The following is a 22,657-nucleotide window of genomic DNA, read 5'->3' as shown; positions in this document are numbered from 1 at the left end:
CTAATTTCCCAGTTGCTTTGTTAAATTAACCAAAATATAGTGTTGCACCCACTAGATGATTTAATTAAGGTGCACCTTTTCATTGGCACAACTTATTTTTTTTTATTGATCCTAAAGGATAGTCAGCAAAACTTATACAATGCACATTCGGTAAAACTTAAATCAGGCCAACTAAAAACACACATGAAATGTTTTAGTTGGTGAGAGTTAATATTTGAACTTTCAATACATATAAAAATGATTTATCTGGGCTAAAGATTTCTAGTTGGCAAACCGCATGTGGTTTTCTTTAAAACTTAAAAGTTTGAGTTGGTCTCAAAAATCTAGTGCAGTAAGTTGCCTTGAAATTTTGAGTTTTCTAAACTTTTTTATTTTTACAGTGTAGTTATGTGGGACAAAGCTGTTGGCTGCATAAAAAGCACACTTCTCCATTTAGCATTTAATTAGTTAGAATACTATGTTCTGTATATGTCCTGGTCCTGATTAAGCACAGCAGCAAATGGAAACAGAACTGTAACCAGGCTAAAGAATCCACACCAGCACAGAACTGCACTGCATGGCCTTTGTAATTATCTGCAGTTCCTGCAGTTGAAAAGTACAAATGATTTCCACTTGCAAAGTAATTTTAAAACAGTCACCCACCTCTCGTAGTTATTATGATAATCCATAGAAATAGATTAAAAAGTTTACACAACTGAGTAATTCTATTGAATTAACCGATTTATGCTAATTTATCAACATCATTTGACAATTATAATTATGCCCAGTCTGTTACAATGGTTTACAATTTATAATCGGAGTTAAACAAAACAGAAATGACTGTGGAACACCAGCACATCAGCGCATTTATAAATAGTTTATTAGTAGCGGTTACTGTGAGCATTTGGCTTTGCCTGAACTATTGTACATACCAGAACATATCCGTTATGATAGAAAATGAGACTACAAAAATAAAAGTATATATTGAAAAAAGGTTTGCTGTAAGAAAGAAGTCTTGTTTTAGAAGAGAATCTTTGCATTAAAGGCTTGATTATTTCTGATAGAGACAAGATCTGACCAGATCTGACTGTCCATCATAACTATTCATCACAAGTCCATTTAGAAGCTGTCTCTCTCCACTGAATCCAGGCAGATTTCTGTCCTTTGTATCCATTTTCTCTGTCCATGGTATACAACATGTCCAAAAAATCCTCCTTTCCAATCGTTTTCCACTTCAGCTCAGTCCAGGTCAATCAGTCCGTGACCGCAGAGTCAGTTATGGATCACTTTTTTCTGGCAGATTCTGATTGGACACGGTGTTGGGTCCTCTTCATCACCTTCTCTCTCCCTTTAATCCAGTAATCCTCTCACCTTATATCTGTAAACACATAAATACAAACAAAAGATACACATTTACCATTCAATTTCCTGATTCTCACAAATTATTGTACTCTCATTTCACAGATTAAGGCGACAGTTTGGCAAAAGTTTAGTATTAATAACCTAATTTTCTCAGCAGAAGATATTGTTCAAGCTCACTACTGAACAACTTGTATTCCAGTCATTTGTAGAAAATATTGTCAAAGCTTACTATTTACAGTAACTAAGTAAGTAATACAATTCAGTATTTTTGACATGATATCAACCATGTTCAGTATTAAGCGACTCATGATTCAGTTAGTTGGCAGACTTCAGAGGTGTGAAGTAATGAAGTATAAATACTTTGTTACATTACTTAAGTAGAAATGTTGGTTATCTATACTTTACTGGACTAATGATTTTACAGACGACTCCTTACTTCTACTCCTCACATTTGTACACAATTATCTTTAATATTTTAAAAAATAGCCTTGTTACTACTATTTCATTTCAGCTTGTTTTCATTCCGGATTCTCATCAATTAAAAAAAAAAAACCCTATCCAAATAAATCTCTATATTCAGAGTGAATCTGATTGTGATTGGATGTAGAGAAGTATAAACATATGCCATTCCATCACCCTATTGGTTTATATGCAATCAATCACACCTGCACACGTCACGCCAACCCCCCCCATCCCCCCACCCCCCCCCCCCCCGTGCAGAGACTCAAGAGAAATCGAGCCAAACGTCCAACTAAACTTTTTAAATATATTTACATTCTACTAAAATGCATTCATTTTCAATGCACTATAGTACCCGATGGTGCGGCCTTAGCTTTCGTCTTTGACTGCATTTTTCACCCTGACATTACTTTTACTTTTATACTTTAATACTTTAAGCAGTACGTTTACATTGTTACTTGAGAAAAAGCTTGAGTTGATACTTTAGCTTCTACAGAAGCATTTTAAACACTAGTATCTACACTACATTAGTAATGAATGTCAGTAGTTTTCCACCATGTGTCTCATTTGTAGCTCCGCCCCTTCCCCAGGTGTTTCCACTTCTAGTGTGTTTTTCATGTTAGTATAAATAGCCCTCCTCTGTCACTTGTCCTTCGTCGGTCTTTGCACTAACCCATGTTGTTTGTCGTACCTCTGTTTCTTGTGTTTATTCCTGCACTCTGTGTTTATCCCGTCTTGTTTTAGTTCCTTGTTTATCTTGTTTATTCCTTGTAATTGTCTCTGCTCTGTTTTGTTCATAGTCTTGTTTCATTATTTGTTTTCCTTGTATAGCCTCCCTCTTTGTTTGTAGTTTATATTTATCTTCTTGTTTATTCTCGTGCTCCTTAGTTCCCTCCTTAGTGTATATCTTTGTATGTCTTTTGTTTATCCTTTGTTATTTTTAAGTTCTCTGTGTTTTCCCTAGTTTATTCCCTTGCCCAGTTTTATAGTATCTCTTGTTTGTTTATGTGAGTTTTATATCACATTGGTTTTCTTATTAATTTCATTGTTCCGTGTTTACCCGTCTATTTGTTTATTTGTTGTTTAGTTATTAAATTCCTATTCTAACTTGCACATACGTCGTCTCCTCGTCTCCCTGCCTGGGTCAATCTTGACATAGACACCAAGCTCACGACTTAACAGCTCATAATTTAGTAATTCAACAGATATTTTTTTCACTCACTCACTACTGAAAATACTGTCTGAGGGTAATATGCAACAACTCGTACTTAAATCATTTAGCAGACTAAGACCAACTCCTACTTTAGTATTTTGACACAATATACTACTTCTAAACAACACACGATTCAGTAAATCAGCAGAAAATATAGTCGAAGATTACAATTTGTACTACTCCTACTTTTTTTCCCACAGTTTTTTCCCACAGTTTTTCTGCATAATATCATGTATGTTTACTACTTAACAACGCATAATTCAGTAATTCAGCAGGAAACATCATCTAAGCTCACTAATTAACAACTTCTAATTTAGTTTTTTTAACATGATATTGTCCTTAACAGACCAATTCAGCAGAAAATATTGTCCAAGCTTACTATTAACAACTCATAATTCAGTAATTTGGCAGACAATATTGCTCAACCTCACGACTAAATAACTTGAAATTCTGTCATTTCTAGAAATTCTTGTCCTGGTTTATTATAGAACAAATCCTTATTTAGTATTTCAACATAATAACATCTATGTTTACTATGGAACAACCTGCAATTTAGTAATTTAACACACAATATCTTCCAAGGTTACTATTGATTTAGTAATTCAAGCTTTATCAAAAAAACACAAAAAAAACTCAGATATCATACATCTTTCCACTGACTGCATTTGGGGCAAAAGTGTGTAGATCTGTCCTTAGAAATGATTTATATTTGCACTTTCCAAAAAAACCCATATCCCATATTTCAGAACTGATTTTTTTTAAGCAGCAGTAAATAATCATTAACAGAACAATCCCTCCACCACAACTGGGAATCAGGACTGCGATTTGCTGATTGGTTGCAGATTTAATCGACAGATATATTTTGTTGCACGATTGGCCACACTGACTTGTCCTACCTTCGGACTTACTCAGCTTGACAAGTAAACAGAAAGCTTAAACTTTTTTAGATTTTTTTTTGTCTTGTCAAGTTTCCTTTTCCTGTTTTTACACTTCGCCCTAGAGCGTCCTGGAAAAAGAAGGGTGGAAAAATTTCAGATAGAGAGAGAGAGATTAATGATTGGAGATATAAGATCTAAGGGATGGTGGAGAAGTGGTGAAGAAATCATTTAAAAAAGTGAGATGTTTTATGACGCTGGAGATCAAAGCATGTGAGAAAGAGGATGGGGTGTGTGCGTGTGGGTTGGGGTGGGGGGGGGTAGGTGTACCTGTGTGTAAGCGAGACTCTGTGTGGTGTTTGGACATGCACACACACTCCAGATGATCCTCCAGCCGCACCTGCACCTCCCGCAGCCTCGGTCTCCGCCGCACGTACTCCACCTTCGCCACCTGAGAGAGAGAGACAGAGAGAAATGCAGATTTGTACACTTACTACACATTTACAGCGTCAGGACATCAGATTCACCCAGTAAGCTAAAATACTGGTACACGTGACTGACAGCTGTTGTCCCAGATTGTCTTGTTGCCCAGATGTTACCCAACATATTCACTGGTGAAACAGTTGTATTTAATATCTCTGACTGTAAATTCTTGGTTTAGGTCTGGGCTCCAGCTGTGAAGACTACATTTGTCGCCTCAAATACTGTGTGCACAAGTTTGAATCTTTATCTTTTAAACATGTGTGAACATTAAACCTCTTTTAACTGGAACACAGTCTGTGATGTGGAGTTACAAGAACTTAGCCTGTTAGCTAACGATAACTAAGACTTTGCTCTCTCAGACACAAGTTTTTGTATCATCAGTGCTCAGGTTAGTTAGTCAAAATCAGCTGTACTGAGCTGTCTGATACTCTGTGTATTGTCTGTACTAACGGCCAGCTTAGCAAGAGAGCTTCAGAACTTACACCACAGAAAGCAGGTGTTGGGGATTACATTTTATTGAAGGACACATTAACTCCAATATGTACTGTGAAATACTAAACCAGAGCATGATCCCCTCCCTCCAGAAACTGGGAAGTAGGGCACTGTTTTAGCATGATAATGACCCCAAACACAGCTCTAAGATGACCACTGCTTTATTGAAGGGGCTGAGGGTAAAGGTGATGGACTGGCCAAGCATGTCTCCAGACCTAAACCCAATAGAACATCTTTGGGGCATCCTCAAGCGGAAGAAGGAGGAGCGCAAGTATCGAATATCCGCCAGCTTCGCCAGAAGCTCACTTTTGTTGCTTCTGGTTTAGACATTAATGGCTGTGTATTGAGTTTTGAGGGAAGAATAAATTTACACTGTTATATAAGCTGCACACAGACTAATTTTCTTTGTGTCAAAGTGTCATTTTGTCAGTGTTGTCCCATAAAAAGATACTTAAATATCTGCAGAAATGTGAGGGGTGTACTTACTTTCGTGATACACTGTATATATATATATATATAATTTGTCAAACATGATGGAATCACTCATTAGTGCAGAATTTTTTTGAAATGTTCTAAAGAGACAAGTAAATTTAACCTGCGTAAAGCATGGTGGAGGTAGTGCCAGTTCTTGGGCTTGCATGGCTGCTTCTCGAACAGGATTACTAATCTTTACCAATGATGTGATTGGATTCTTGGCGTTAGCAGCAGTATAAATTCAGAAGTTTTTTTCTACATCTACAGTCAATCTAACCAGGAGAGGAAAGAGTTCCACATCCTGAAGGATCGTCTAAATAGAGAAATATACCAAGGCATCATAAAACAAGACCGTCAAAAACAAAAAGTTGTTGTCTGGACTGATCGGACAAGAGTAATCAATCACTCATCCGCTAAGCATGGTGGAGGTTGATGCTATATGCTTTTAGGGAAGAAAAATAGAAGGTTTTAGACTGATCAGGTTAACCACCAGACCTTTACCCAGGTGAACCTGGATTTTACCTCCTGAGTAAAGAAGGTGAGGCCAGGTAAAAGAAGCATTTGGCTCGGAGTGGGATGTATCTCAGCTGAGTCTTTCATCTGTTTGATTCTTTCTAGAAACACACACACACATACACACACCTTGTACTAATGCACTTCTTTGCCACTCGTGCCAACCCCCTTAAGGCCTGATTATACAACACTCCATTCAGGTCTGAACACACAGACCCTTACACACACACACAGCTCCAGAACCACAGGGCAGAGAATGGCAGAGAAAGAGACAGGCAGCTCCAGCGGTTGTGCCAGGTTACGCTATTGAACCCTCCCGTGGGGAAGTTCTGGGCCGAAACCCGGTAAGTTCACCCGCCATTAAATCCTTACACTTCTCCCTTTCAGCACAAGCTGAACAAAGCCCAGACAAGAGCTGTTTACACAATAGTACAAGCTCAGAAATGAGTGTCAGCAAATTAGAAAATCTATTGTCATTTCTGTAAACAAACAAATTCTGTCACTGTTAACAAGAGAACCACTGTCATTACTGTAACCACTCTACTCCTGTCTCTATTAACAGGAGAACCACTGTCATTACTGTATTCACTGTACTCCTGTCTCTATTAACAGGAGAACCACTGTCATTACTGTAACCACTCTACTCCTGTCTCTATTAACAGGAGATCCACTGTCATTACTGTATCCACTCTACTCCTGTCTCTATTAACAGGAGAACCACTGTCATTACTGTAACCACTCCACTCCTGCCTCTATTAACAGGAGAACCACTGTCATTACTGTATCCACTCTACTCCTGTCTCTATTAACAGGAGAACCACCGTCATTACTGTAACCACTCCACTCCTGCCTCTATTAACAGGAGATCCACTGTCATTACTGTATCCACTCTACTCCTGTCTCTATTAACAGGAGAACCACTGTCATTACTGTAACCACTCCACTCCTGCCTCTATTAACAGGAGAACCACTGTCATTACTGTATCCACTCTACTCCTGTCTCTATTAACAAGAGAACCACTGTCATTACTGTAACCACTCTACTCCTATCTCTATTAACAAGAGAACCACTGTCATTACTGTAACCACTCTACTCCTGTCTCTATTAACAGGAGAACCACTGTTATTACTGTAACCACTCTACTCCTGTCTCTATTAACAGGAGATCCACTGTCATTACTGTAACCACTCCACTCCTGCCTCTATTAACAGGAGAACCACTGTCATTACTGTATCCACTCTACTCCTGTCTCTATTAACAAGAGAACCACTGTCATTACTGTAACCACTCTACTCCTGTCTCTATTAACAGGAGAACCACTGTCATTACTGTAACCACTCCACTCCTGCCTCTATTAACAGGAGAACCACTGTCATTACTGTATTCACTCTACTCCTGTCTCTATTAACAGGAGAACCACTGTCATTACTGTATTCACTCTACTCCTGTCTCTATTAACAGGAGAACCACTGTCATTACTGTAACCACTCTACTCCTGCCTCTATTAACAGGAGAACCACTGTCATTACTGTAACCCCTCTACTCCTGTCTCAATTAACAGGGGACCCACTGTCATTACTGTAACCCCTCTACTCCTGTCTCTATTAACAGGAGAACCACTGTCATTACTGTAACCCCTCTACTCCTGTCTCTATTAACAGGAGAACCACTGTCATTACTGTATTCACTCTACTCCTGTCTCTATTAACAGGAGAACCACTGTCATTACTGTATTCACTCTACTCCTGTCTCTATTAACAGGAGAACCACTGTCATTACTGTATTCACTCTACTCCTGTCTCTATTAACAAGAGAACCACTGTCATTACTGTATTCACTCTACTCCTGTCTCTATTAACAGGAGAACCACTGTCATTACTGTAACCACTCTACTCCTGCTGAGAAAGACTGAGAAACAGAGAGAGTGTGTGTGTGTGTGTGTGTGTGTGTGTGTGTGTGTGTGTGTGTGTGTGTGTGTGTGTGCGCTTGTTTATGGGCTGGTAAATTGAGCGCTGTGCAGCTGGCGTTTCTGGAATATTCCAGTGTGCCATGTTCCAGTGTTTTTGTCTCAGTGGAGCAGAGGCCTTTCAGCAGAGCCTGACAACAGTAGGAGATGGGCGTGACGGAGGATGATGCTGCTACAGTACATGCTGCTACTTTTTGTACAGTAATTATATGAAGATGTTTGAGTGCTTAAACATTAGCAGTGCAACATAATGCCATTGTGTGCTTAGGGGTTACAATATCTGTATGCGTGTCTGTGTTATGGACATAATAATGGGTACAAACATTTTTTGAATAGCCTACCTCAATTTACCCATCATTTTTAGCTGAGGCTCCCAACAGGCTTATAATGCTAGAGATAGGGCCACAGACTTGCCCAATGCAAAGAAATGACTATTTCTACATCTTTAACCCTCCTGTTGTAATGTAATGGGTCAAAAACAGTATTTTTTCAGTATAAAACCTCTTCTGCTTGTCCTAATTAGTGTAATCAACATAATATGAAAATGGTTCGTCTCACATATTTGCAACCACCCCCTGCAAAATCAAAACTAAAACAAACATTGCAATGTTATGTTTCAATGTTATGTAAAACTACTGTATATATGTTATATGTTGGTCTTTCAAAAGTAGTAAAGTAGGGAAACATTAAAAAAAGTTTGAACATGTTTTTTTTCTGAGAAACGAGTATATTATCCTAATTGAACCATTACCTCTAAGAGGTAAGGAACACTATTGCACTAAATATTAATTATATTGGTAATAATTAGCAATGGAGTTAGAAATAAAATATTCACACTGCTTATTTTGATTTTTTTTCAGATATCTTTTAAATATTTAAACATGCGACAGGTCAATATGACCCAGGAACACCCCTGCTGGTTCTGACAAATGAACATAATAGGAGGGTTAACAAGCTCAAAGTAGCTCCACGCTGTAAAACATATAAGAAAATAGGTAGGATTGGGCCACAGATTGCTATTGTATTATTTCACAGAATTAAGTTTGCAATCTCTTCCTCTATCCTACCTATTTGCTCATGTATTTTAGTTGACTTTTAATCGTGTGGAGCTACTTTTAGCTTGTTAATGGTGTAAAAACAACCATTTCTTTGCATGGGCAGCATGCAACAGATTCCCCTTAATTCCTTTTACTTCTGTTTATAAATAAGGGAGTTACTGTTAATCTACAGTTACAGTAGATACAGTCCAAGTCAGTTACTAGCATAAGCATGTGAGCCTCTCTTCTGCATGACATGCATGCACGTAAAGGTGAGATGGATTTGGCACGGTAAAGAATATTGGTTATCAACTTCTGTGAAACTGACACAGATAAGTCCATAATTCCTAGTATTTGCTTATTTATGAATATTTTATTTTCTTCAGTAACACAGATGCTCTGATGTATCGTAGAGAATTGTCTTGCGATATAATGAATATCACAGAATGAGAGTCCCGCAGCTGTAACCGCAACCACAACCTTTCCCTAAACCCTAATCTAACTCTGCATGAACACTTACCCTAACCTATCCATATGCCTAGATCCTAAACCCTGACTCTAGCTCTTGCTTAATTTACAAAAACCTAAAATTTACCCTGCCTATTCTAACAGCCAGGTGTGCTTGCCTTGATTACAGATCACTGTTGCATCACTAGAGATTTAACTCTGCAATCTCCCAATGACAGAGCCAATGCTCAGACAGCTGGGCCACATTAGCCTCGCCAAATTAGAACTTAAACTATGTGTAAATACTTTACTGAAACATCCTCTAATTCAGATTCTGCTGATCTGGGACTCTACCAGAGACCATGCGATACAGGTTTAGTATTTGAAGTATTTGAGCTCATCTTTGTACCAGAGTGAAAGTTTTTTATGTGTTGTAATACAGGTGTTCTTTTTGGTTGGGTGCTTATGTATGATGTCAGTGTTTCAAAGTGAGTGAGTGTGTGTGTGTGTATATTTGGATGTGCTCATATTTTCCTACCATAGAAGGTTTTTTTGGTTTAGAGAAGTGTAAGAGTTGGGACCTCAGCAAATGTGTATGAGTTGACAGCATTTGCGTATTGTGTGTGTGTATGAGTGTGTGTTTTGTGTGTTTTCCTACCTTGACAGTCCTGTGTGACTTTTTGACTGGGTGGCAGCGCATGTTGCTGGTGTTGCAGCAGCCTGAGCAGCGGGTCACCTCCACACACGGAGGCCAGATGAGGAAGTTCGCCGCTGTGGAGTCCACCTGACTACGAGGAATTTCATACACCACTGTACGAGTCTTACACACTGCTGGGACCGCCTCCTCTACACACAGAGAGATATACGCTATTATATAATCATGTTATAACTGTACAGTGCATCATAATTTATAGCATACATTTACTACACTTTAACCAGTTCCTGTATTTTTTACAGTAAAATTCATACAGTAAATAACGGTGTAATGATGTTCCATTGGAAAACTGTAGAATATTGGGATATAACATATATGTTACATGCACAGCTTTCAGCTGTATATATAACAGTAACATTTGATAACATTGATAAACAGTTAACACTGATTCAGAAGCATTGTCATAGCAAATAGCAAAAAGAAAAAAGATACTAATCATGGAAATCATGCTACATCTAGCAACCCTAGGCAGGGCTCCAGACTGTGACAAAAATGGTCTCAATTACTGTAACTCCCCAGTGGCAACAGGTGGTGAAATTTGAGTTCTATTCCTTATAGCTAATGATTAATTAATTAGTATTTCTTCAGTTTTGTTTATTTAGTCGTTTCTTAAAAGGTAAGAAAAAAGCCAGACACATCTGTACCACAGTCAGTTATTACAGAGATACACTATACTGGGCTTCTTTCACTGTCTGCTTCTTGACGTCATCTACAATGCATCCTATGAACTCAGTACAAGCTCTGTGTGTCATTATCATACATTTTCAACACATCCAGTTCATTTTTTCATTTAACCCTTGTGTGGTGTTCGGGTCTGTGGGACCCGTTTTCATTTTTCATTTTCTTTTTTCTAACTCAATCTCATTGGCATTGGCTCATTTTTTGTGAAAAACATATATCAAAACACATTTTTGATAAACACACACTGTACACCCCCCCACCACCATTTATATTACATACAGTATGTTTGGCCAAGAGCTAATAAACATTGCTTCATTTGTAAATTTGAAACTAAACAAATTTTCTACTCATATCTTGAGTTTAATTCATTTTCTTTTCTTATTCTTATTAAAAAACTAGTAAAAAAAGAGTAGCACTTTTTGAAAGAAATGTAACATAAGAAAGGTAAAGGGCAAATATTAACCATGTAAGCTGTTTATATTGCTTGCAATTTAGGTGAAGCAAGCATGTGTAAAGCATTTTAATGTAAAATTGCTTAATTTTGCTGAATTAAATACAAGTAACAAAGTAAACGAGTAACAAAAATATGAACACCACACAAGGGTTAACAAGCGTTGTGAGGTGAATTTGGTGAAGGGTAATCTACTGGTCAGGCTGGCATTGAGCATGTGGCCTTTGAAGGTCCAACATAGATGTAGTTTGTGTCGATTTTTTCATTTCTCCATTGCCTACACACCTACACATATGGCGGCTAAAAGCTTAACATAATTGGTTGAATAGTTTCAGAAGTCATGCAAATGGATACAAGGATGAGAAATACAAGTCAGGCATGTTGGAAGGCAGAGATCTTAAATAACCAACATTACCTGAGGTGAGTTTTGTAGTGCTTAATAGTTTGCATATTGTTGTTCTTTAGGAGCCACTAGAGCCAATTTTTTTAGTTTTTTGTCGGGTTTCCTGCTGGGCCTGGCTGTGAGTCCTATCTGAACGTGTGAATCAACTTTTTGGTCAGTTTAGGTCATTAAGTGGGGGAGGTGACCATATTTCATATTCTATGCGATCAGGCCGCTGTTTTAAGCCGCTCAGAAAGCGCTTTACACTCGAGTGTGTGCTAAACTCTATATGGTCTCTTAATACCCAGTATGACCTGAGTATGTTTCTTTCTGCCCTCTATAGCTCACTGGCAAAAGTTTGTGGCTACTGTGTCATACTTGGGAAACTAAAAAAAAAACACAAGGTCACATTTATACATGTACCCATTTAGACATTTAATAGAGTTGTGCTAAAACAAGATCTCAAAAAGACTTTAAACTTACCAAGACCAAGCCTTTTAACTTTGTGTTATTAAGTCTACTAATGATAATGACTCACAGATGTCTCATCAGATGTTTGATTGACCTGTTTTGTCCACAATGATCAGGAGTCGTATTTGAAGGAGTTAAAGTGAGACAAAAATATATCAACTATTAAGCATGGTGGTGGTTGGCTTATAATCTGTGTTATTCACTTATGTGAATTAACAGGAGTAGAATTTAAAACTGACAACGTTTGTTTATATATAAAACAATGACAACTCAAATAACCCTTTAGATCAGGGGTGTCCAAACTACGGCCCGTTTCCTTTTTTGGGGCAGCCCGCGAGGTATTTTAGAAATAGAATGAAAGTTGGCCCGCTGTTAAGCAGGTTTTTATAATGTGAGATTCAAAGTTTGAACGATAGGTGTCAGAAACGGACCAAAGAGTCTAAAAGTGGAGAGTGTGCATTTCTAGCGCAAAAAAAACGGGGCAAAACAGTCTAAAAGCAGAGAGGGTGCGCATTTCTAGCGCATAAAAACGGGGCAAAACAGTCTAAAAGCAGAGAGGGTGAGCATTTCTAGCCCAGAAAAAAGGGGCAAAAGAGTCTAAAAGCGGAGAGGGTGCGCATTTCTAGCGCAGGAACACGGGCCAAAGAGTCTAAAAGCGGAGAGGGTGCGCATTTCTAGCGCAGAAAAACGGGGCAAAGAGTCTAAAAGCGGAGAGAGTGCGCATTTCTAGCGCAGAAAAACGGACCAAAGAGTCTAAAAGTTGCCATAATTAAGAAGTTTAATATTAAGAGACATCATGAAATTAAACATCAATTTGAAAAATCTTAGTTTACACAACACTGTCAAAGATAAAGACAGTTAGTCAAGTAAAATGGTGTGTAAATGAAATAATCAGGAAAAAATATTATTTAAAGTGGTATATTTCATTATTTGTTTTATTACAGAGTGTGGCCCATGACTTAATATATGTTTCTCCTTCTGGCCCCCAACAAAAAAAGTTTGGACACCCCTGCTTTAGATGCTAAAAACTATACTGGCTTTTGTGAGGGGTTATTTTTGCAAAATAACATTTGTAAATAGCTTTACATAGAACCTGTTATAAATGGTTCTGTCATGTACACGAAAGGCAGACAAAATGGCAGGCAATGTTTCACTGCACTAATTTGACCTTCATTGGAGAAAATCTCAGCGTCTAAACATGTCTACTGTGTTCTGTAAGTCATGTAGACTAATTTGGTTTAAATGATATATATTGGTTGCATTTTAGCAAAGAATGAAATGAAAAGCAGCTGTTAAGCTTGGTGACGGTAGCATCATGTTTGTAGGCAGTTTCACACAAACGGTGTGTATCCATTGGTCACTGCTAAATTGAGATGTATGTACAGTACAACCCTATATCAGAATCAATCTGTGCCAAAAATAGTCCTCCATCGTAACAGTGTATGCTCACCACAGTGGTGGTCTCTTTCCATTGATAGTGCAGCCACAGAAGGCCTACAGTAATTGTCAGTAACTGTACACCTACAAAGTGCATCTATATGGTCTATATGGTGTTTCTGATAAAATGGCCAGGGTGCCATAGAATCAGAATCTCAGTGCACTCCTACAGAACCTGAATCAGGTGTGGTGCTGTAAATGTTGCCATCGAATAGAGGAAACATGTGTGCGAGAAGCAACACACTACCACTCATGCACACATTCATATACACCTCCAGTAACTCCCTGCAGGATCAGAGAGAGATTAGGTGCTGATATAAGAAGAAGGTTATTCAGTTCAGACTCTGGCAGGCTGCGGCATGATCACTGACACGTATGGAATCCCTAGCTATTAAACTTCCATTCAGTGTGTGTATGCGTGTCTTACCGATGCTCCTCTTGCGTCTGGGGTGTGTTTGTGAGTTCTTGAGGCTGCTGCTGTCGTAGAAACCCTCTTTATGGTAGCGCCATTTCGTCTCCTGTACTGCCTCATTTTCTGCACCTAGTAAAGCAACAGAAGTTCATGAATACGCTAGTAAAATCAATAAGTCTGGTTCTAAAAATATTCACTTTGCAGAAAAATAAAAAATAATGTAAATGATAGGAATGATATTTAACTATGTTCTTAAGAAAATATCAATATAATTCCACATTTAAAAGTTCAAGATCATTTTCCTGACCAAGACATGCTTGGTGCATGCCTGCAGTTAGCTTGTTTAGCTTTAAAAAAAAACTTTATATAATTAATATGAGCAAGATTTGTTTAAACTTCTAATGCTTTGAATTAATTTAATTGCCATTAGAAGCTGTGCATTAGAGATCAGAAGCAGATTTAGATTTGCCTACACTTTTGATAGACCCACCCCTTTCTCCTAGACCCCCTTTACTGACTTTACAGCACATAAGCTTAGTGAAATTTGTCACCCCATAATTCCATTTTGTCTAGTAAGTGAAATGTTTTAAACGAGTAGCATTTAAGTTTACGTAAGTTCTACCGCAACTCAGCTTTTTTACCAGCACTGTATGTACATGTTTTGCTTAAAATAAAGCAAGAAAACTAATTAAAAATAACTTCATGCTTTTTGGAGATCAGTTAATCAGTTGCTCACTAAACTATTCACAGAATAGTGGGTGGACTTTTTGTGAACTAGTCCAGCAGTGATACTAAGTGTTTAAGAACTCCAGCAGCACAGCCGTGTCTGTTTCACTCGTACCAGCAAAACACTCTCTGCTGTGCTGAGAATAACCCACCACCACCCACATTATCCCATTTCTGAATTTGTCCTGTTGGGTACTGGCCACTGAAAAACAAGTGAAAGGAGGAAAACAAAGTATGCAGAGAAACATTATGTTGTTGTAGCTTTGATACAGAGTAAATCCTTCATCCTTCATCTCACCAGTCCTGCTACCGACATCACGAAAAACACTAACGGATCCTGAAACATTAAGCCGGCTACAATCAGACATGCATTTCTGTAACCTGATCAGACATGATCTGTGTGTTTAGACAAGCTTCAAGCTTGTGATCACTGACTGAAAACCACACCAGTCTCACTCGCAAAACTTCCATACTCTAGGTGTTTAGCCTTCAGGGAAAACAATTAGATATGTATCAGACTGACTGAAGGAAGCTGGAGTCTAAACCTGCAGTTATCATAATCTAATACACACTGCAGTCACAGTGCTTGGCTTAGCTCTGGGGACTAATGGAACTCAGCTTTATTTGTTGAGTCTGGTGGAGGAGATTATGAATGCTTGAGGTGTTTTAAATGCTTGCTGAGCCTGGCTCTCCTTAAACACCACGGCTGGGGAGTTGAACAAAGATTATAGCTGCTCTTAGAGGGTTTTTTTTGTGTGTGAATCTCTATTAAACAGTGCAGGGTAAAGAAACAGTTGGAAAAACATGTGGGAGGACCATGAGTGGATCTGGACCAGGGTTGATGTTTAAATTAGGGAAGCCTTTTCTGTGGCGTTGATAGGTTTTTATTGAATTCTATTGGTTCAATTTAATATTTTTTTTGCTTAATATTTGCTAAATTAGGTGATACATTATCACATTTCTAATTTATATTTCCCATAACAGCTTAAATATCTATTTAAATTGACGTATTTGTAAATTTGCTTGCAATGCTCTCTCTATCTCTTTCTCTCGCTCTCTATTTTTCTCTCTCTCTCTCTTTCTCACTTGCTCGCTCACTCTAAAAATTATTCTGTGATACTGTACATAATTTGCAGGCAACAATTTAAGAAGGGATCTCTGTTTTCCAGGGTGTGCCTGGATCAGCGCAAATACTGGCTCACAGAATTGTAATATCGTGTCTTTTACATTTTTTGCAACTAATAGCATGTAAGAACATGCCTTAGATTTCCTAAGATGAAGCCAAGTATGCCTTTAATCAAATAATTATTCCAGTATTTCCCATAACAGCTTAAATTTAGATATTTGTAAATTTTATCCTAATGATTAGAAGACATGGGGTCCTCTAAGCAGCTGCTGAGCTCTCTTTTTCAGGTAACCATGTTATCAGGTTATAATACTGTATAATGAAGTAATGCTCTAAGTAATGCTAAGTAATTCAATACTTATAACAGTACACTGATACATATTTTAGCATCTTTTGTTCAAAGAAAGGCCTGTGAGATAATTTTTTTTGTTATTATATTAGGCACATTACACTTGTCAATACCCTTAACTTGGATGATCACATTTTATGACAAGTGTATTTAGAAAAACATGGAATTCCTTTCACATTGTTTTGCCACTGTATATAAAGCCAAATATTCCCTTAATTAAATAATTATTTCCAGTATTGCGTCAGCTACTCTACTCTCTGTACTGTCACAGACAACCACCCCACAACCACCACAATGGAATTCCTATATGCGCTGTTCTAATTGAAGAGTGTGGTAATTTGATTGACTGGAACCAACTGCAGACTAAACTCTTTGGTCGGAGATTATTTATTGGATTAACCACTGGAATGCTTGTCCTAGTAGCCTGGTGGCGTACAGTATGTATGCGGTAAGGTTAGACAGGTGTGGTGAGTAAGCACCAGCATTAACTACCACAGAACTTCACTCATCAGCACCATCAGCCCGCCCAGCCACTCTACAGCCTCTACAGGCCCACATGCCCCTGTGGTTGCCCTCGGAAACCACCCCAGCACATCAGGGGAGGGTGGGCTTCGATTCAGCCCTGAGCAGTGTAGCTTGCTCACTAAGCCTTTCACACTCTCGTTAGCAGACCCCCTGAAACCCAGTGCCTGAGGCGCGCACACACACACACACACACACACACACGCTAGGAATTTAACATGAATAATACATTACAGCGCTGGCATTCAGCCTCACTAAGCTCATAAAGGCAGCATAACAACAGCATAATGGAGAGAGCCTCTTGACCTCCCTCAAGCACCAGCAGCTCTTACACATGCAGCTGTTTGCATTTCAATTACACGTCCAGAGGGGAAATCTGATCCGAGACGCCAATCCTGCTGGAGCTCCTGTTGCACTTTTCTTTATCAGGACCTGTGAAACTTCTGCTGAAAAGCCTGGTTTCTTTCTTTACTGTCAAAACTCTCTGAGTAACTTCTCCAAACCACAAAACAGCAGCTCAACAAATCTGTTGGAAATCCAGGTGTCTAAACTTTACTTCTGCAGTTTGAGCTACAAGGCGAATAGAGCCAACAAGCAAGTGAGGGAAGCAGATGACAATTGGGGGTTCCCTTTGCTCCAGTATTGGCTCAAAATGTTTTATTAACAATTTAAACCATTTCCTCAGAACTGGGTCATAAAAATCCAAACAGACTACTCGATTCTCTTTTAAGCTGTTAACTCCAACTGTTGGAAAATCTGCAGACTACAACCAACTAACCCTGACTCCAGCCAAAGGGGGAATCATATTAAAACTGGGGGAAAAGTTGCATACTGTAACCCTGTGTGCAAATTAACTAGCAATTAGCATAAAAACAGTGGTTAGAATGTGAGGATAGTCAGAAAAACACATACTTTTTTCCACAAGGAACCCTTTGACCAGGAAAGGAACCGCTAATGCATTCAAATGATTCCTTAAGTTTAGGACTGTATGATAGTTTAGGCATTGGCAGGAAAATTGTTGTGTTGCAGGCCTCCATTACAGATTTTCACCTACAGTATCTTGACCAATAACCAACACTGGGGTTAAGGTGGATTTTTTTGCCAAACCTTTCCTTTCTGCAGAATCATCCTTCTAAAACCACTCCCTAGCCCAGTCCTCTTTTGTTTTTTTGCCTCTTATTGGCCTCCGTTCTTCAACACGGTCTAATCCTGAGCGACAGCAGAGTTCCTGCCAGGAAAAGTGACATCAGTCACCCAAGTTCACAGGCAGGAGGTCCATGTGGCGCCTCATCACGACGAGACAGGGCTGCCGTCTCCAGGGCGACTGTCTCTGAGGTATTGGGTATAAAAGGCCACTCGGACGGCGACTCCTGTGGACTTCGGAGGGAGATTAAAGAGCTCGTCGTCCCCGCACAGCAGATTCTCACGCAGGTTGCCACATCCACTAAATCCCAGTGTGAGGTCAGTGTCGCTCTGCTTTTTTGTGCTGTGTTTTGTTTATGACCAAGCTGGCAGACTCGGAGGGGAAGGCGTCCAAAAAAGAGGCTTTCGCTGTGTGGCAAAGGGCAGTCCTTTGGTCGATTACGATGTGTTGTCTGGGGACATGTGGGGACGTTCCAGAAGGCATTTAGCTGTGTCATGTATGCAACAGTGCAACTTGAGAGGGGGATGGGGGGGGGGGACATGTCCCCCAAATGTTTTGATTATATGTGAGATAATTTTGTGTGAATGTGGTTTAGAGTAAGATCTGATAGCTATATTGAATAGCTATCAGAAAACAAATTACATTATTTTTAACACTGACATCAAGACACTGTTGAACACTGGCTAGCATATTCATGGCCGTGTGAATTATGGGAGTTAAAATGATGATACTCTTTGATACACAGTGCCACATGTACTGGGAATATGTCACAGAAGGTATTACGTCATAACAGGCCAAACAGACAAAATGTTTCTTGCAGAAATCACATACACATTCAGTACAGGAGCCTCCACACATATATACCCCACACATCAGTGCAGCATTACGTAGCTAGTTCCTGTCTCATGACATTAGGCTTGTCAACAAGACAAAATGGCCCTTGCCTGAACACAACAAGATATAAAAAAACAAAACAAATATGTCAAAATCTTGCTCGCGGGACTAATTCCATGTATGACCCTTTACCCAGTAGGTGCCAGTATTTATTGACAAAGAGAAACACCCTTTAGAATGTTGACATACCCCAACTATACAGCGATGTTTTTCAAAGGTTATCAGCTTGATGAACAACATTTAATACTTAAAATTTTATTCTGAGCATCTAACTTTGTTTACATTTTGCAGGTAATCATATGTTCTATAGAGCATCACATTGAAAATGCCTCCCTTTTTAGGGTAGAGGAACTCAGGAACCCAGATTTTGTTTCCTAAGGATAAACACTAGAGCTGCAACAATGAGTAGAAATAATAAGATTATAAAACAATGTCAAAAAATTGGTAATTTTTAACTGAAATGCACTACACAAACTGCTAGAAACAGAAGCACAATGGGGGAGAGTTTAAGGGATTCTCTGCACTCAGTTCACACTCAGCTTGGTCACCAAAAGTGCCCAAACACAACAAGTTACTTTTTTACTATTTACTCACATCACTAAATATCTGAACATTTGACATTTAAATGTCTTCTGGGTATTTAAATCCCATATTTAGTTGTTTCAATCATTTTGAAGTGAGAGAAAAAAGTTCAGAACTGGATCCGTATCCACAGGAAGCAGAGATGGAGGACATGGCAGAAACAAGCGTTGACTAATTTAGCAGACTGGTCAAAACCCAAAGTAATCCATCGTTGCATTAATTCCTAATAAACATTACTTTTTTATTGCATTATATTTGATGTACCACAGGTTTGTCATTTTCTAAAGAACTCTAAAGAAGTATTCACAAGCTCATCATCCTGGATACAAATGGATGAATTAAATGATTTGCTGTCTGTAATAACAGAGTTAATACAATGGAAACACTTTATATTAGCTCTTACACCAAACAGGATTTCATGTTACTGAAAAGGTTTGATTTCCATCTTTTGAAAAGAGGTGTAATTGCAGTTCTAGGTGCAGTAAAGCCTGTGAGAGGTCAATGTTGCATGCGTCTTGCTTTAGAAAAACAAAACAAACAAAAAATCCAAGTAAAAATTGTAAAAACTTTTAAGTTCTAAAAGAACTAATCCTTTTAGCTACAAGTACAGGCAGAGTGTGAAGGTCCTTACCCAGGGAGTGTGACTCCAAGAGCCGCTGGAGGTCGCTAATGCTGCGGATCTCACTGCTGGAGAGTCTCTCTATCAGCTCCCGGGGAATCGACTCTGCCTTGAGGAGCAGAATGTTCAGAATGAATGCGCTCGCAGGTTAAAGAATAACTCAGGCACAGATTTAACCACACTGGAGTGTAAACACAGCTATCTAGACTGCATCGCTAGGTGGGGAACTTCTAAAGAGAGACCAATTTGCAGTTTAAGTTTGCGAAAAAAATAATAAAAAAGATATTTGTTGTTTGTATTATTTTTTTCTCATGGGTGAATCTGCCATGTGTTTTACACCACTGGTTTTACATCACCCCAGATTAGCTCATAGCATCATCAAATAAAAGTAAAGTATAGCTATTAATATATGTATTGACTTATTTTAGCCACATTTCTATAATTAAAAAGCTGAATGTGTACAGATTACCCTACATAATTGTAGAAGAACTTCACAAATAGCTTGTTTTTTGTAAGTGATGCTGTTCACATTGTATTTGGTTGCATATTGGTCTAAAAGAGTCTGATTTAAAAAAAATGAATGGAATTCATTTACAGCATTTTTTTAACAAAATTATGTCCCAAAGATTATTAAGATAATAAATTTAAATGCAAACTAAAACATTTTACACTAAAAAAGTAAACAAAAGAATGTGCAAAGATGTCAACTGATGAAACTCAAACTCTCTTATCTATCAATTTCTACTGAGAACTAAGTAAAATACTGAGTTATAAAATAGAAAATAGCTGCATTACTGTTAAACACTAACACTACTATATCATACTAGTGTGTGCTGGTTTTTAGCTTTTTTTTACCTAACAATGTCAGAATATGTAAAAATGAACTTTTTGATATTGTGGGGACCTTACCTTTCTTAGGACAACAAATGGAATTTTAGTAAGTTTATATGCATGTCGAACACCACTTCTTCACACACTAACACCCAATACATACAAACAAAAAACTAAAACCATAATAATAATAATTTAGCTTTTAACATTCTTTTTTTTTTTTCATTTTCATCTGTGTGAGTTTTGTGAGGACCAATTGACTTCAGGATGATGTAAATTAATATATTATAACAAAGTTTAAATCTATTAGTTATTTTACTAAGACCTGAGTAAAAACAGCTGCATTCCTGTTTAGAACTGGTATTCCCATATTATACTGGTGTCAGTGTGAGGCTTGTGAGGACCTAACAACCCATAACTGATGTAAGAGTGAAAATGTGTGGACTTGGACAATTGTGGGACATTACCTCTTTAGGAACACTGATAAAATATCATTTTAGCATGTTTATTAGCTACTGAGGAAACTAACAATTTAGCTTTAACATGATTTCACTTTAAGGAGAATTTCACCCCATTAACTGAGGAAACCTCAAAAAAAAGGTCAAATCTATTGTTTTTATACTGTTTTATACTGAGAAGTAAAAGTCACTGATAGTAAAAGTAGCTAGTTATCTGTGTTAGTCTTTAAAACCAACATCTCCATATTATACAATTGTGTATATGAGAGTTTTGTAAGGACCTAACTAAGTAAAAATATATATATTTCTTATACATTTTTAGGGATAATTCCACTACAGTACTCAGTACTGTGAGCAGAACAATTCTGAGTGTTTTACTGTGAGGTATTCTAAAGATGCTTAATGGCTTTTACAGTAAATGGTTGTGAACAGACTGCCTTCTGCCTGAAATGCTGCTTTACCACAGCGAAACATTCAAGTGTAAGTAAACGTATCAAACGTATCAACTGAGGAAACTGTAAAAGTTTAAGTCTATTAAATATTTTTTGAAAAAGTAAAAACAGCAATTTTATTGTTTATTGCCATTTCCATATTATACTAGTGTGTGTGTGAGTTTATGAGGACCTAACGACCATACCTCTTTAAGCAAACTGATAAAATGGTATTTTAGCAAGTTTATTAGCCGCTGATTAAAACTAAGTTTGTGACATTATTTTACATTTGTTAAGGAGAATTTCACATCATTTCTAATTTTGTAGCAAATGAGGAAAATTAAAGTTCAAATCTCAGAACTTTTTTATACTAAGTAAAATGCACTGCGAGTAAAAGTATATAGTTAGCTGTGTTTTTGTTTAGCACTGGCATTAGCACTACCATTTTCATTATTAGCACTAAGTAGTCTAGTGTTTTTAGGCTTTTTGTGTTAACATCCGGACCTCTGGATGATGTAAAAGCGAGTATTTCGCTGTTGTGGGGATAAATCTCTTCCTTATTACATCCACTATTTAGTTTTTTTAATATATCTATTATTAGTATGTTAACACTAGACACTACATCACTACAGAAACAGCACGGTAAGACCCCACAGCCAGAGGAATACAGGTGCTCGTGTGTGTGTTTACCTCAGCAGCAGCGGCGGCGGTGCTGGTGGGTATGAGAGAAAGGCAGCAGGCCAGCAGGCAGAGCAGCGCCCCTCTCATCGCCCCCCGCTACCGGACCACCCGACCCAAAGCGCTGCGCCCGTCAGAACCGGAGAACATCCCACGGGAGCGAGTGCGTGTCCGTGCTGGTTAATCCCGCGCTCTGGGGACCCGCCTGAAGAGTCCGGCCGGAGAACAGAAACCGTGCGCGAGACGCTCATTCCAGATCAAACGGCTGCTCTTCTGTGACGCAACAACAGCGCATCTTCTTCACCCAGCACGCGCACACCGAGCACTGCTCCCCGCTAGTCCTCTCGTGAGGCACGGAACACCGAAGATTTCCCAAACCGCGCAGGAAGCGGAGACTCGCCGCCCGCGCGCTCTGCTGCGCACTGAATGAACTCCACGCGCTTCACG

The 22,657-nt window shown here is 38.5% G+C and overlaps 1 protein-coding gene across 1 annotated transcript; it reads right to left on the bottom strand.

The window, feature by feature from the left end:
• Positions 1 to 837: 837 nt before the first annotated feature.
• LOC103022197 (platelet-derived growth factor subunit A) lies at positions 838 to 22,657 on the bottom strand. Its single transcript, XM_007236025.4, has 6 exons — positions 22,223 to 22,657; positions 19,825 to 19,921; positions 13,866 to 13,979; positions 9,960 to 10,147; positions 4,219 to 4,339; positions 838 to 1,357 (listed from the first exon to the last, which is right to left on the bottom strand). Exons 1-6 carry the CDS (start codon positions 22,298 to 22,300, stop codon positions 1,347 to 1,349), a joined length of 609 nt encoding a protein of 202 aa, XP_007236087.2. The 5' UTR covers positions 22,301 to 22,657; the 3' UTR covers positions 838 to 1,346.

The sequence above is a fragment of the Astyanax mexicanus genome, chromosome 23 (assembly GCF_023375975.1).
Source record: "Astyanax mexicanus isolate ESR-SI-001 chromosome 23, AstMex3_surface, whole genome shotgun sequence".
NCBI lineage: Eukaryota > Metazoa > Chordata > Actinopteri > Characiformes > Acestrorhamphidae > Astyanax > Astyanax mexicanus.
Note: the sequence above shows the minus strand (reverse complement) of the source record. Positions and strands in the feature narration are given on the sequence as shown.